Source organism: Marmota flaviventris, chromosome 10 (assembly GCF_047511675.1).
Source record: "Marmota flaviventris isolate mMarFla1 chromosome 10, mMarFla1.hap1, whole genome shotgun sequence".
Classification (NCBI taxonomy): domain Eukaryota; kingdom Metazoa; phylum Chordata; class Mammalia; order Rodentia; family Sciuridae; genus Marmota; species Marmota flaviventris.
In genome coordinates, this window is record NC_092507.1 from 10027466 (window position 1) to 10042805 (window position 15340).

The 15340-nt window shown below is 48.1% G+C and overlaps 1 protein-coding gene across 1 annotated transcript; it reads left to right on the forward strand.

Moving 5' to 3' along the window:
• Positions 1 to 11524: 11524 nt before the first annotated feature.
• LOC139707364 (PRAME family member 12-like) lies at positions 11525 to 15186 on the forward strand. The gene is made up of 4 exons (XM_071618578.1): positions 11525 to 11556; positions 12654 to 12950; positions 13214 to 13783; positions 14637 to 15186. The coding sequence occupies exons 1-4, from the start codon at positions 11525 to 11527 to the stop codon at positions 15184 to 15186; spliced, it is 1449 nt and encodes a 482-aa protein (XP_071474679.1).
• The last annotated feature ends 154 nt before the right edge of the window (positions 15187 to 15340 follow it).

The window sequence follows — 15340 nt, forward strand, 5'->3', positions numbered from 1 at the left end:
GGATGGAACCCCGAGGCTCCCTAGCACTGAAATACAACCTCAGTCCTTTTAATAATTTTATTTTGAGGTAGGGTCAGTTGCCTGAGCTGCTGGACACAATGGCACAGAACTAAAAGCCCAGCAACTCAGGAGGCTGAGGCAAGAGGATCATAAGTTCAAGGCCAGCTGCAACAATTTAGGGAGACCCTGCCTCAAAAAAAAAAGGGGGGGGCTGGGAATGTGACTCAGTGGTAGTGCACCCCTAGGTTCCATCCCCAGCACCATAAATGAACAAATAAATTGCACTTGCTATACCCCGGCCACTGGTGATGTCAGAGAAGGAGATGCTGGAGAGTGACCGAGGGACTTCAGGGTCTGGTTCCCTGTTTAGTCCTGAAGGATGGACTCATCACCACCCACACAGAAGCAGAGGGCTAAACAGGGGTCCATGGTCTGGGAAGCCAGGTGGTGGGGAGAGGAGCTAGTGAGGTGGGTGTGAGGTTCCTTCCCGGGGAGGCCTGTCCAGCGCAGGTGGTGAGAAGCAGGGTAGAGGGGAGGGTGCTGAAGGTGGGAAGCCCCCACACCTGCACCTTGTAACAGGGAAGCTCTGTGCTCTCCAGCAGGGAGCAGAGAGCCACCTCCAATGCCCCCCTGGGGAAGGCTGCTCTGAGCCTCAGGTGGTGATTCAAAGTTGAGGGTGAGCAGCAGGGATGGAGGCCTTGCAGATGGTGGACCTACCTAGTGTAAGGCTTACCCTGAAATGGGTGATGTGAATGAGCAGATTCTGCGACAGACAGAATCCTGGGTGTTGACCATTATCAGGGGTCAGGGTGACCTTGGGCTTGGGCCACTTTGTCTTCTCCCACCTTGACATTGCTCCTCAGAACTAACTGCCTGGTGTCTCCTTAGGCAACCCTTCCCACCAGACCCTCTCAATTACTAACTCCCTGTACTTAGAATCTGAGTTGAAGCATCTGTGCCTGGGTATCAGTCAGCTGAATCACATGGATCTTGATGGCATCAAAATTTAAAGCCAGGTGTGGTGGCGAACACCTCTACTCCTAGTCGCTCAGGAAGCTGAGGCAGGAGGATCAGAAGTTCCAAACCAGCCCCAGTGACTTAGATCCTCAGCAACTTGGCAAGACCCTGTCTTGAAATAAAAAAGGAAGTGGACTAGGGATGTAGGTCTGTGTTAGAGCACCCCTGGGTTCAATTCCCAGTCCCCCTTCCTCCAAAAAACGTCCATTTGAAGTCACATGCCCCTCCAAGTTCTGCTACAGAAAGGTCGTAGCTACTCTGCAGACCCTGGAATTGCAGGACTGTGAGGTCATGGGCTGGCAGCTCCATGCCACCCACCTTCCCTGAGCCGCTGCTCCCAGCTCACCATGTTCAGCTTCAATGGTACCTCCCCATGTCAGTCCTGGAGAACCACCTGCTGCACTCTGCCAGGCTCAGCGTGTGCCCCGCCCCTCTGGAGACCAATCAGTGTCCTACTCTCCACGTTGGTGGTTTGTCCAGCTTCCTGCTAAGCTGATGGGGATACCGAGGGACATTAGGCCTCCCCTGAACATCTGGATCTGTGCCTTCTCCTGAGCTTATTTTGCAGATAGGCACCCTTTATCCTGGTGCAACTGGATGTTTCATGGCCCAGGACCCTGTCAGGAAGCAGCTGTGCTGCTACTGTGTGCCTTCCCAGTCAGGTGCATAGGAAAAGCTTTCCTCTGGGCACTTAGAGATGAAACTTAGCATGTGGCTGCGAATTCAGAGGACACAGAACCCTGGCTTCAGGGTAGCTGGGAAAAGACTGAGGTGAAGGATTCCCCCCTTCCTGGGGTGGGAATAGAACTCCGCCTTCCTGCCCATTAGGTAAACACACTACCCCTGAGCTGCATTTGCAGCTCAGCAAGTTAGCCAGGCCCTCAGCAACTTAGTGAGAACCTGTCTGAAAATGAAAAAATTTCAGGGCTAGGGATGTGGCTCAGTGGTAGAGCACCCCTGGGTTTCATCCCTAGTACCAAAAATTTGTTTAAGCTGCTGGCCGGCGGGCAGGCTAGGCTTGTCCCTTCTGTCCAGCCTGTGCTGGCGGCGGGGAGGCGGCGTGATGCCTGCAGCCAGCAGCCCGCCCATGGAGGCTTTTCCCTGGGCGCCCTGCTCGCCCCGCCGTGGCCGCGTCCCCGCGCCCGTGGCGGTCGTGCCCAGTGCCCGCTACGTGAGTGTCCAGGGTCAGGCGCACCGGCAGCAATTCAGCTCGTGGAACTACTACCTGGGGCTCGCTATGCTCATCACCAAGGCGGTGGATGGCGAACCGCGCTTCTGGCTGCGCCCTTGGCAAGGACGGCGGTGGCAGCTCTCTCATAGATCATTTTTATCAATTTAGAAACAATTTTCCATTGAAAACAAGGAAGAAAATGAAAAGAAAGAAAAACCTTTCTCGCTCTCCACCTCCCCCCCCCCCCCCAGCCACCTATTCATTCCTGCCTAGGGGACCTTCTTAGCATTCCCTTATCTCTGAATCTCCCATATATTTTTTGCAGGGTGGGTGTGTACTTGGGATTTAATCCAGGGGCATTTAACCACTGAGCCATGTCCCCAGCCCTTTTTATGTTTTATTTTTGAGACAGGATCTCACTGAGTGGCTGAGGCTGATTTTGAACCTGTGGTCCTCCTGCCTCAGTCTCCTGTAGCTGGGGTTAACAGGAATGCACCATCATACCTGGCACACAAGTATTTCTCCCTGTGTCAATTGAGATGAGTCTTATTTCTTTTTTTTTTTTTTTCTTTATTCCATTGATATGGTTAATCAATGAAATTGTTATTCAAATATGAAAGGAGATTTGCACTCCAGGTTTATTCCAAGTGTTAAGCCAATCTTGCAGGGGCTGGGGATGTGGCTCAAGTGGTAGCACGCTTGCCTGGCATGCGTGCGGCCCAGGTTGGATCCTCAGCACCACATAACAAAGATGTTGTGTCGGCTGAAAACTATAAAAATAAATAAATAAATATTAAAATTATCTCTCTCTCTCTCAAAAAAAAATGTTTACTTATTAAAAAAAGCAATCTTGCGTTCCTGATGGATTCTCAACCCCTAACCAATCTTGGTCTGTATACTGCCAGAGGCAATTTCTTTCTCCCCCTTCCTTCCTTCCTTTCTCCTCCCCTACCCTCCATTTCTTTCTTTTTTTTTTTCTTTCTTTTCCTCCCCCTACCTTTCTTTCTTCCTTCCTTCCCTCTCTCCCTCTCTCTCTCCCTCCTTTCCTCCCTTCTTTCCTTCTCCCCTGTATGAAGGATTGAACTCAGGAGTTCTCCGTCACCAAGCTACATCTCTGCCCTTTTTATCTTTTCTTGTTTTATTCTGAGACAGGGTCTCACTAAGCTGCTGAGGCTAGCCTGGATCTTGCCATCTCCTGCCAGCTTCTCTGAGTTGCTGGGGTTACAGGGGTGAGCCACCTTGCCTGACTGTCAAAGGCAAATTTACCCAGACCTCAAAGTCAGGGAAAAAAAAAAATCTTGAACTTCACTTAAGAAGTTCTGCTAATACCAGAAACCTGCACTTGGACCCTCAAGCTTGTCTCAGGGCTGGCAGGCTCCCAGCAAGAAATCCAAATGTGAATCTGAAGATTCTTCTGGAATCTGTAAAGCCCCTAACTCACCACTTTCCGCAGAACTAACACAAGTGAAAGATTTAATGCTTGAACCTCAGCTTTCTTCTTCAGTGAAAAATAAAACTAGTGCCAGAGATTTTCTCTCCCTCTGGAGATAGCCTGCACTCTGCCTTTGTTATGCTCGAATTCGGGACCCCCAAAAGACCACCAAAGACCAAGATCAACGTAAACAGCAAAGAGGTGTTTATTGCGAGATAGCTTGGTCCTCCGCATGCACACAGCAACTGGTGATGCTGAGAGGCCTCGAGCCCAGGGTTTGCAGCAGTTTTATACATTCTTTGGAGAAGGCAGGGACCCCACATACATCATAGCATCTCTTAGCAAATCATCACACACCCCAGGAAAATCAAACAACAACTCTAAAACATGATTAGCACATTCACTGTCGGGAACAAGTTGGGTAGGGGTGATTGGTCAGTACAAAAGGGGTATTCATTTGAACTGATTGGTTTAAGCCAAGAGGGATGTTCATGCTGAATTACATGGTTTTCCAACACCATAAACTACTGGGAGGGTCATCTGGCATCCCAGGTATTTCCCTTTCTCCTGCTGATTGGTGGCTGCTAGGGGGTTGCTATGGGTCCCCACCTAGCCTGACTGAGTCAGGGACACCTGGATCAGCATATCTCTCCTGTTATTTGTAGATAAACAACTTAGCAGGGTGGGAATGTGCTTAGGAGTGCTCTGTGGGTCTTTCCAAGGACAAAGGTCAAGTCCCTTCCTTGGACAGGCTTTGCTCTGAGGTAGAGGCTGGTTTTTCACCTTGAGTGAGTATTCCTTGCTTTACCTCAAAGGCATTTTCCTTGATATTGCACCATTCTCCCTAGAATTTGTATCTACTTTACCAAATAAACCTCTCTCTGCGGCTTAGGGAAAAAAAAACAGTGTTAGAGCCAAGTGTGGTGGCAGATACCTAGAACAGTGGCCACATCAGAGGCTGAGGAAGGAGGACTGGAAATTCAAGACTGACCTCACCAATTTATCATGGCCCTTAGCAATTTGGCCAGAAATTGTCTCAAAATAAATGAAAGGACTGGGGAGGTAGTTAAGTGGGGTAAAGCATCACAGGGGTCCATCACCAGCATTTAAAAAGGGTGGGGAGGGGCTGGGGATGTGGCTCAAGTGGTGGTGTGCTCGCCTGGCATGCATGTGGCCCGGGGTTTGATCCTCAGCACCACATACAAACAAAGATGTTGTGTCCGCCGAAAACTAAAAAATAAATATTAAAAAAAAAATCTCTCTCTCTCTCTGTCTCTCTCTCTTTAAAAAAAATAACAAATAAAAAGGGTGGGGAGAACGAAGATGGTGGGCCAGAGGGAGGCAGCATTCTTTGTCAGTCTGTGGTCCAGATCTCACCTAGTTGGAATACTGCATCACAGAGAGTGTTCAAGGACTCCTAAACAGCTGCTTTCCACAGAAATCACCAGCACTGTGACCCCGCACAGGGCTCCAGGCCTCAGCATTGGAGCAGGAATAAATTAAAAAAAAAAAATGTGCCTATATACACAATGAAATTTTACTCAGCAATAAAAGAGAATAAAATCATGGTATTTGCAGGTAAATGGATGGCATTGGAGAAGATAATGCTAAGTGAAGTCAGCCAATCCCCAAAAAACAAAGGCCATTCTAATGTTTTCTGAGATATAAGGTGAGAGACTCATAGTGGAGTAGGGAGGGGGAGTTTGGGAGGAATAGATGAACTCTACATAGGGCAGAGGGGTGGGAGGGGAAGGGAGGGGGCAGGGGATTAGCAAGGATGGTGGAATGTGATGGACATCATTATCCAAAGTACATGTATGAAGACACAAATTGGCATGAACATAATTTATATACAACCAGAGATATGAAAAATTGTGCTCTATATGTGTAATATGGAATGACTGCATTCTGCCATTGTGTATAAAAAAATAGAATAAAAAATAATAAAATGAATGAACTAGATGTTCCCTCAATATTTTCAAAAATTTTTCATAATATTAGCTTATTTAGAGAGTCTGCTGGGATTACGAGAGTCTGTACCTCAAGGTACAATTGACTGATATTTCTTTATGACTAGACTCAGGTTAAATATGCACAACTGACTGAAATGCTATAAAATCAATTTTAAAAAAGCAGATCCAGGGGGAAACAGCAGGAGCAGCAGAGGCTGCGGCTCTGCAGAGAAAATAAATGCTTCCAAGGAACGTGCAGCAGGGGCTCTGTGACGCCTGGCAGGACACCACTGTGGCTGTGCCTCTGGTGGACAATGTGGGCTGGCTCTGGGAAGGTCCCACATGGGTTGCCCGGGGACTGGGGTGCACCAGAGATTCCCAGAACTGGCAGTAAAGTGGATGCCAGCCCCAGAGGCCGACCAGAGCACCCAGGTATTCTCTGTAGTTTACTCAGGACATAAATTGTGACAAGGACCCACAGTTCCTGAGCTCCGCCCAGGTCCCCTGAGCATTTTAATAATACTTTGGATGCTCTTCCAGCAGTGTGATCTGAGGTGAATAACTTGGGCTCATAGTAGTTCTTGCTTTCTTTTATTTTATTCTATTCAACAGAAAGAAACTTGTACCCTAATTGATGAAAAGTGATGTTTTCCTGTAAACAAAGCACTACCACCCTCAATTTTCTTTCTTTTTCTTTTTTTTTTTTTTTTTTAACCAGGAATTGAACTCAGGGGCATTCAACATCCCGAGCCCTATTTTGTATTTTATTTAGAGACAGGGTCTCACTGATTTGCTTAGCGCAACAGCATCCTTCCTGTTGCTAAGGAAGGCTTTGAACCCACGATCCTCCTGCCTCAGCCTCCTGAGCCGCTGGGATTACAGGTGTGTGCCACCATGCTCAGCTTTTATATTTTATTTTAAGACAGGGTCTTGCTAAGTTGCTGAGGGCCTCATTAAGTTGCTGAGGCTGCCCATGAACTTGTGATCCTCTTGCCTCAGCCTCTCCTGTCTCTGTGAAAACAGGCGTGTGCCACCATGCCTGGCATCACCCCAAATTTAAACACCTTGAAGAACAAACACGAGGTTTTGATCAGATAAGCAGGCCTCCACCATTGATTTATTAGTTGGTTAAATCATGTCATTTATAAAAAAAATATATAAATATAATTGTATTTATTAGGATATATTTTTTTTCTTTTTTGATATTATGGATTGAACCCAGGGGCTTGAGCACTCTGCTACCTTCCCAGCCCTTTTTGTTTTATTTTGAGACAGGCTCTCACTAAGTTGCTTAGGGCCTTGCTAAATTGCCCAGGCTGTGATCCTCCTGCTCAACTTCCCCAGTTGCTGGGATTAGGAGTGTGTGCCATCGCACCTGGCCAGGGAATTTCTTTCAATGTGGAGTTCCCCAGTTCATGGATTGCTTTTTACTCAAATAAACTTTTTTATCTTTAATGTATTAGATTTTAATATTGAACATTATGGCTTTAGGAACGTTCTTTCCTGAAACAAGAAAAGAGTGTTCATTAGAATAAAAGAAAATACCCATATTGGGTGGGGATGTAGCTCTATGGTACAGGAGTTGCTCACTGCAAAATAAAACAGAAAACTGGGCCTGATGGTGCACACCTCCCTGTAGTCCTGGCCACTTTGGAGGCTGAGGCAGGAGGATCACATACTCTAGGCCAGCCTGGGAAACTTGGTGAAGGTTTTCTCAAATAAAATCAAAAAGTGTTGGGGATATAGCTCAGAGGTAGAGCACTCCTGAGTTCCACAGAAACCAGTACCACAAAACCCCCCAAAGGCAACAAGAGGAGAGTTTGAATTAGATTGATAGCTTCAAAGTTATTTTCTATGTAAGGAGGGGCCAGGGATGGCTTTGAACTCAAGATCCTCCTGTCTCAGCCTCCTGATCCACTGAGATCATAGGCATGTGCCACTGTGCCTGGCTTCCCCAGTCCTTTTCATTTTTAAACTTGGACTTGATATGCTGCTGATGGTCTTACTAAATTCAAGTGCTGAGGCAGGCCTCAAACTTGCAATCCTCCTGCCTCAGCCTCCCCAGTTTCTCAGACTGCAGACCTGTACCACCATGCCTCGCTATTATTGAACACTCTTTAAAATGTCATTGTTCCTTAGACTTTGCTTTTATAGGATAAAGGACCCTGGCACTCTGTGGGGCTCAGCATTGCCTGGGAAATGCCCCTATAGGAAGAACCCTGACACTGAAAGGCTCCAGGTGGTGGCTGCCATGATGAGAGGGACTCACACTTTGACCTACATTTCTTGCTCCCCAACATCCTGAGAGGTACCCACAGCTTCCACCCTCAGTGGCTTCAGACATGGAAAAGTGGCCTTCCCAGGGCTGGTAGTCAAAGCTGCTCTCTGGTCTCAGGTCCCAGCTCATATTTGGTGATGTAAGGGTCCCACGAAACGTCAGAGAAAGAGACCACCAAGTGACCACTCATGCAATTGGCAGAAAGGGGATTTATTGAACCAGCATTCTGGGGCTCCGTGCCCACTCAAGAAGGGAAAGCAGCCCAGAGCCCCGAGCAGGGGCTGAGCACTGCTTAAGTACACTTTTTGGGGAGGGCGGAGGGCTTTGTATACATCAGAACAAATCATCATTAGGCACGGGAAAATTGAACAACAACTCCTAAACATGATTAGTTCATTCATTAGCGGGAACAGGTCAGGCTGGAGTGATAGGTCATTCCTAAGGAGAGTACACATTTAAACTGATTGGTCCAGGCCCTGCAATGACTATGTGCGACCACACAGAGCCCTAAACAACCAAATAGTCAGGGGAAATATTTACTGGGCGGTTCTAAGCATTGTCTTAACAGCTACAGAAATTTCGGGTTTTGCAGGTAGCATAGAAACCTAACAATACCTCCTTTACATTTTAACTCAGACCTTGCAGCTTAGAAACTTTTACAACACCCCGTCTTTTACCCTTTAACTTTTACACTTTAACTTCAATTTCTTTTACCCTTACAGGTGACACTATTCTCAAGCCAGTTTGCTGAGCTGATCCCCCTGAAACATCCTTTACCTTGTAAGGGAACAAAAGACTGCTTCTCCCTCCCTGTCCTCGAGGGTAGCGAGAGGTTTTAGGAGTCTCTGTTGTGTTTTTATGCTCCAATTTGGGACCCTCAAAGACCACCAGAGACCAGGATGTAAGCAGCAAAGAGGTGTTTATTGCGAGCTAGCTCAGTCCTCCACGCGCACACAGCAACTGGTGATGCTGAGAAGCCTGAAGCCCAGGGTTTGCAGCAGTTTTATACATTCTTTGGAGAAGGCAAGGACCCCCACACACATCATAGCATCTCTTAGCAAATCATCACACACCCCGGGAAAATCAAACAACAACTCTAAAACATAATTAGCACATTCACTGGCGGGAACAAGTTGGGTAGGGGTGATTGGTTACTACAAGAAGGGGATTCATTTGAACTGATTGGTTTAAGCCAAGAGGGGTGTTCATGCTGAATTACATGGTTTTCCAACACCATAAACTACTGGGAGGGTCATCTGGCATCCCAGGTATTTCCCTGTCTCATGCTGATTGGTGGCTGCTAGGGGGTTGCTATGGGTCCCAACCTAGCCTGACTGAGTCAGGGACACCTGGCTCAGCATATCTCTCCTGTTATTTGTACATAAACAACTTAGCAGGGTGGGAATGTGCCTAGGAGTGCTCTGTGGGTCTTTCCAAGGACAAAGGCCATATCCCTTCCTTGGGCAGGCTTTGCTCTGAAGTAGAGGCTGGTTTTTAGTGTCTCTAGCAACTCTTTTCCAATTTCTTTTCTACTGAGCCACTTTTTGTATTTTATTTTGAGACAGGGTCTTATTGAGTTGCTCAGGGCCTCACTAAAATTGCTGAGGCCAGCCTTGAACTTGCAATCCTCCTGCCTCAGCCTCCAGAGCTACTGGGATTAGAGGTGTGTGCTGCCACGCCCGGCTTCATAAAGTATTTTTGTTTTTGTTTCTGAGATGGGTTCTCACCCTGCTGACCAGGCTAGCTTGGAGCTCTTTGCTTTAGGGATTGCCCTCCTTCAGCCTCTGGGGCTGCTGGCATAGATGGGATTAAAGAAGTGAGCCATCACACCTGAGAGGTTTTAACTCTAGAACATATTCACAATATCAGTGTGGCCACGGACCCCTGAACAATGAGCTTTAAGGTGTTTCTCTGAGTCCAATATCAGATTAAGTCCTTTGTGTCTCATGCTCAGAACTGAGGGTGACCCTGTGAATGAAACTCTGTGAAAGAAATCCCTGAGAGGATCTCCACCCCACCCAGAATCCCTTCCCCTTCCTGCCTGGAGATCTGCTAAAACCAATCAATAAGCTGAAAATCCAACCAGGATTAATTGGATGAGATTCAATAATCTAGTCAGATATGAGCTTCTGATTGGAAGGGAGGGGTTTGGGGAGGAGGAATAAAAGCTTCAGACCAGCCAGAGAAGGCTCCAGAGAATCCTGGACCAAGAGTCACTGCCTGGATCTGTTGACACTTGGAGAGCCAGACCATTCCATCCAGACGTGCAGAGAGGGTAAGTGACAGCCCCCCTAAGGATGCGCCACCCTGTCTACCACAGCCAGTCTGCCCTGGTGACTGCAGCCCACGTTGCCACCACTTCTGCTGCTGCTTCTTTAGGGATTGAACCCAAGGATGCTTTACCACTGAGCCTCATCTCATCTCCACAGACCCGTGTTTTATTTTGAATCAGGATCTACCTAAGTTGGTCAACGTCTTTCTAAGGTGCTGTGGCTGACCTGCAACTTGACTTTTTGTGGACTCAGGATTGAACTCCGGGCTGCTTAACAAATGAGCCACATCTCCAGCACCTTTTACATTTTTTTTTTTTTTTTTTGACACAGGGCCTCCGTAAGTTGCCTAGAATCTCCCTAAATTGCTAAGGCTGGCCTTAAACTTTTGATGCTCCTGCCTCAGCCTCCTAAATTGCTGGGATTACCAGCATGCACCACTGCACCCAATGATTTTTTTTTCTTTTTTGGGCATCGAGGATTGAACTCAGGGGCACTTGACCATTTGAGCCACGTCCCCAGCCCTATTTTTATATATTATTTAGAGACAGGGTCTCACTGAGTTGCTTGGACAGGGTCTCACTGAATTGCTTAGTGCCTCACCATTGCTGAGGCTGGCTTTCAAGATCCTCCTGTCTTAGCCTCCCTAGCTGCTGGGATTACAGGTGTGTGCCACTGCGCCTGACCCAGTGCAAAATTGTTAAGCGAGAGCTATCTATTTGATTTTGAATTGTCTTGACAATTTTCATATGTAGTCTATATTACTTTAAATGACAGTTCATGGAATTTGTGGTATTGTGGTTTTACAAGATATTTTATTTTTAGAGCTTAAAACAGGGTGAGGGTGTTGCTCAGTGTTAGAAGACTTGCCTAGTATGAGGACCTGGGTTCAAACCCCATCACTGCAAAACAAAGGAATATGTGCGCATATGTGTGATGTATATATTTTATATCAATGTTTTATTACTAGATTTTGGTGTCACGGTTTGGATAGGATGTATTCTCCCAAAGGTTCTAGTGTTAATGAAAGGGGTGAGACGATTGGGTTATAAGATCCATAATCAGTACATTCATCTATTTAGAGTTTAATCACCCATGATAAACTGGGTGATAAACTCTAGGCAGGTGGGGTGTAGCTGGAGGAAATAGATCCCTGTGGATGTGTCTTTGGGTTTATATTTTTGCAACCAAAGGCTTGGCCCCATCCTCCATGCTGATCCAATAGCAATGACAAGATATTGAGAAAAAGGAAAAAGGTTTATTGTTTTGGTAGCAAAGAAGAAACAGGGACTAGTGTCCCAAAGCCTGTGCTTCTGCCTATCCTCAGGAACAGCGGGCTTTTATAGAGGTGATTCAAGAAAATGGGATTAGGAAGGGGAGATCAGGAAGGACATCAGGGAGATCATGAAAGAGGATAGAGAAAAGAAGATGCAGGGGTGGGGGGAGAAACATGTAAGTTTCAAAGCCACAAGGGATATAATGAAAGCATCCCGTGAACCCCTGTTAAAGTTTCTTGGCACCGTGCCCACCACCTCCAGGCTGCCTGGTACTGATCAGCTTTTCTGAGGCTCTGTTTGGTCATGTTCTTCTGCCTCTTGAGCAATGGAGCTGGCTGTCCATGGAATGAACCTCTGAAACCAGGAACCCCAAAGAAACTTCCTCTAAGTTCAGCAACCAAAAGTTCTGATTTTCATTTTTAGGGTCCAATGGGGATCTCACCCAAGGCTATATGTGGGCTCAGTAACCTCCTATATCACTGAGCTACCACCCTCAGCACAGCTCCTAAGCTATAGCTATATCTAGATTTACATCTGTACATGTCCACATATGTTTATGGTTTTGTGTGTGCATGTGTGGTACAGGGAATTGAACCCAGGGTCTCACATGCTCGGCAAGCTCGCTACCACTGAACAACATCTTGAGCCTCGGACAAGGTCTTGCTCAGTTTCCCAGTCTGCCCTTGAACTTGAGGTTCTCATTTTTTTAAATTATTTTTTGGTAATGGGGATTGAACTCAGGGTGCTTTACCACTTAGCCACATTGCAGCCCTTTGAATTTTTTATTCTGATTGGATCTCTCACAAGGGCCTTGGGTCTTGTTAAGTTGCTGAGGCTAGACTTGAGCTTGTAGTCCTACCGCCTCAGTGTCCCAAGTTGCTAGAATTACAGGCTTGTGCCACCAGGCTGGGCATTGGCCCTGTGACATTTCCATTCTCTTTAAGGTGGTCCTAAGTGAGGTTTAGGTTTGGGATGTGGATCAGTGGTAAGGCACTTGCCTGGCAAGCATTCAGCCCTTGGTTCACTCCCCAGGATCTCAAAAGTGAGGATGAGTCACCTGTCCATAGGGGGACTGGTGAGCCTTCAGACTCCTTGATAACCAGTGGGATTAGAGTTGGGAGGACCAGAGGTGGACCTGGATACTGGGGATTTGATCCCCACCACCACAGAGCTGTGGCTTACCAGGATTTGGACCTCGGCTGGATGAGAAGGGGTTTTTCAGGCTTGGCCTGAAAGGGTGCCTCTGTTCCCTGCAGATTCAACAAGATGAGCTTCCAGACCGTACCCACACTCCAGGAACTGGTGATACAGAACGTACTATGTGAAAAGGACTTGCCCATCCCCAATCTGGAGTACCTGCCCAGGGTGCTCATCCTGCAGTTGTACAAGGAGGCTATAATGGGGGGTCACAAGGAGATGCTAAAGAAGATGGTGCTGTCCTGCCCCTTGGCCTGTCTGCATGTGGACTACCTGGTGAAGACAGGAGATCTGACGGCCTTAAGAACTCTACTGTATGGGCTAAGCTCGCTGATTTTCAACAAGGTTCACCCCAGGTGAGGGGGGCCCAGGAAGAGACTTGGGGTGGGGGGAGGCAGGGCAGGGTGAAGGGTGGACCAGGTGGTGCCAGGGAGGAGGCTGCCCTGCCCCCTCCACAGGAAGGGTCCCTGGCTGGATTCAAGGAGAAAGGACATGGAGAAAAACAAGAGAGCAGAGGAGCAGCCACCCAGAACAAGGGGTTCACTGGGGTCTAATGCACAGGTTGGAACCCGGCGTGTCTTTGTCTATTTTTCGAGCCTCCTTCCCATTTTCTCCATAGGAAATGGAAACTGAAAGCAATCGATTTTCGAATGAATCAGGACTGCCCCAATCAGTGGTCCAGAGCCCCACTGGGTGCCTGCTCACAAGAGGCCACGTCTCCAAAGGAAAGAGAGAAATGCAGCCAAAGAGCAGCGAAGCCACGCTTGAAGATCTTCATAGAATTCTGTCCGGACACAGTCTTCCCAAGATTACTTTACATCCTCACTGAGTGGGTGATGAAAGCAAGGAGGGTGGTCCGTATATACTGCAAGAAGCTCCAGGTCAATGGTTGCTACTCAGAGTATACAATCCGGAGGACTGTGTCCTTTTACTACGTGCGGGAACTGGAGGTGAATGCTGACCACTGGAGTTTGGAAATAATGTTCCGTTTTTGTTTTATCCTGAGCAAGATGAGGAACCTTCGAGTCCTCCATTTCTCCAACATGAGCCCGCAGGTCTTCACCAAGCGATCCAAAAACAGGTGGTATTCCCATAGATACAGCTTTCAACTGCGGAAGGTGAACAAACTCCACGAGCTCTACGTGAACAACGTCTTCTTCCTCTGCGGAATGCTGCACAAAATCCTCCTGTAAGCACGAGGGGTGCGCATTGCCGCAAAAGCCATTTTTGCTTACCGAGCAGTTACAGGGCTTGTGCCCTGGCCACTAGCCATGTCAGGGAAGGAGATGCTGGACAGTGACCGAGTGACCTCAGGTTCTGGTCCCTGCTCAGTCCTGAAGGACGGTCTCATCACCACCCACACAGAAGCAGAGGGCTAAACCGGGGTGCATGGTCTGGGAAGTGCCACCATGTAGGGAAGCCAGCTGGGGGGACAGGAGCTAGTGAGGGTGGGTGGGGTTACTTCCCTGGGAGGCCTGTCCAGCGAAGGAGGTGGGAGAAGGGGTAGAGGAGAGGGCGCTGCAGGAGGGAAGCCCCCTCACCTGCACCTTGCGACAGGGAAGCTCTGTGCTCTCCAGCGGAGAGCAGAGGAGCCGCCCCCAATGCCCCCCTGGGGAAGGCTGCTCTGAGCCTCAGGTGGTGATTCTGGACTGGAGGGTGAGGAGCAGGGATGGAGGGTACAAGGTGTGAGCCCCACAGGTGGACAACCCCGGTGGGTTTCCTTCATCTTGCCTGGGTTTGTCCTTCGTACATGACTCCCCCTGACCTCCTGTGGCCAGAGCTGTGGCCTTCAGCTTGGCAGTCAGGGGAGGAGCCTTAGAGATGATGGACCCACCTGGTCACTCAAGTGGTGGTGAAAGGCTCACCCTGAAATGGATGAGTGTAGGAGCAGATTCTGCAACCCACAGTGTCCTGGGGGTCCACCATCATCAGAAGGTCAGGGCGACCTTGGGTTTGGGATTAGACAGTTCTCACCTACCATTTCCCACTGTATCCACGTGGTGCCTTCATTCTCCAGAAGTAACTCTTTGCTTTCTCTCCAGGAGTCGGACCCCCTTGAAAACACTCTCGCTGAGAGATTGTCCGCTCAAGGAGAAGGATTTAAAGCATCTGTCCCTGTGTCCGAGCACTGATCAACTGAAGTGTCTGGATCTCAGCTCTTTTTCCATGAAAGGTATGAGTCCTGAGCCCCTCCGGGTCCTGCTGGAGAAGGTGGCACACACCCTTGAGACCCTGGTCTTAGAGTTTTGTGAGATAACAGAGTCCCAGCTAAATGTCATCTCACCAGCCCTGGGTCACTGTTCCCAGCTCAAAACCTTCAGTTTCTGTGGGAACCAAATCCCCCTGACTGCTCTTAAGAACCTGCTGAGCCACACCGCTAGCCTGCCGCTGGAACAAGTGAAGTACCCTGCCCCTCTGGAGATCTTTGACGAAATCCTCGGGGATTCTTGGACTGAGATCAACCCCATGAAATTTGACCAGGTTCAGAATGAGCTAATTCAGCTGGTGAAGGACATCAGGCCTGTCCACGACATCCAGATTTATTCTTACAATTGTATTCTTCACTTCAAACGTACAGATTTTATTGCCTGAAACTCAGTGGCAATTCGGTAGGCAGGGGATTGTTGACATGCACAACACATTAGCTTTCTTGGCCTGGGGGTGAGGCTCAGGTAGAGTGAGTTTGTTCTCCAGAACCTCAAGAAATGCTTCTTATAAATTTCTGATGGGATTCATGTGTGCGTAT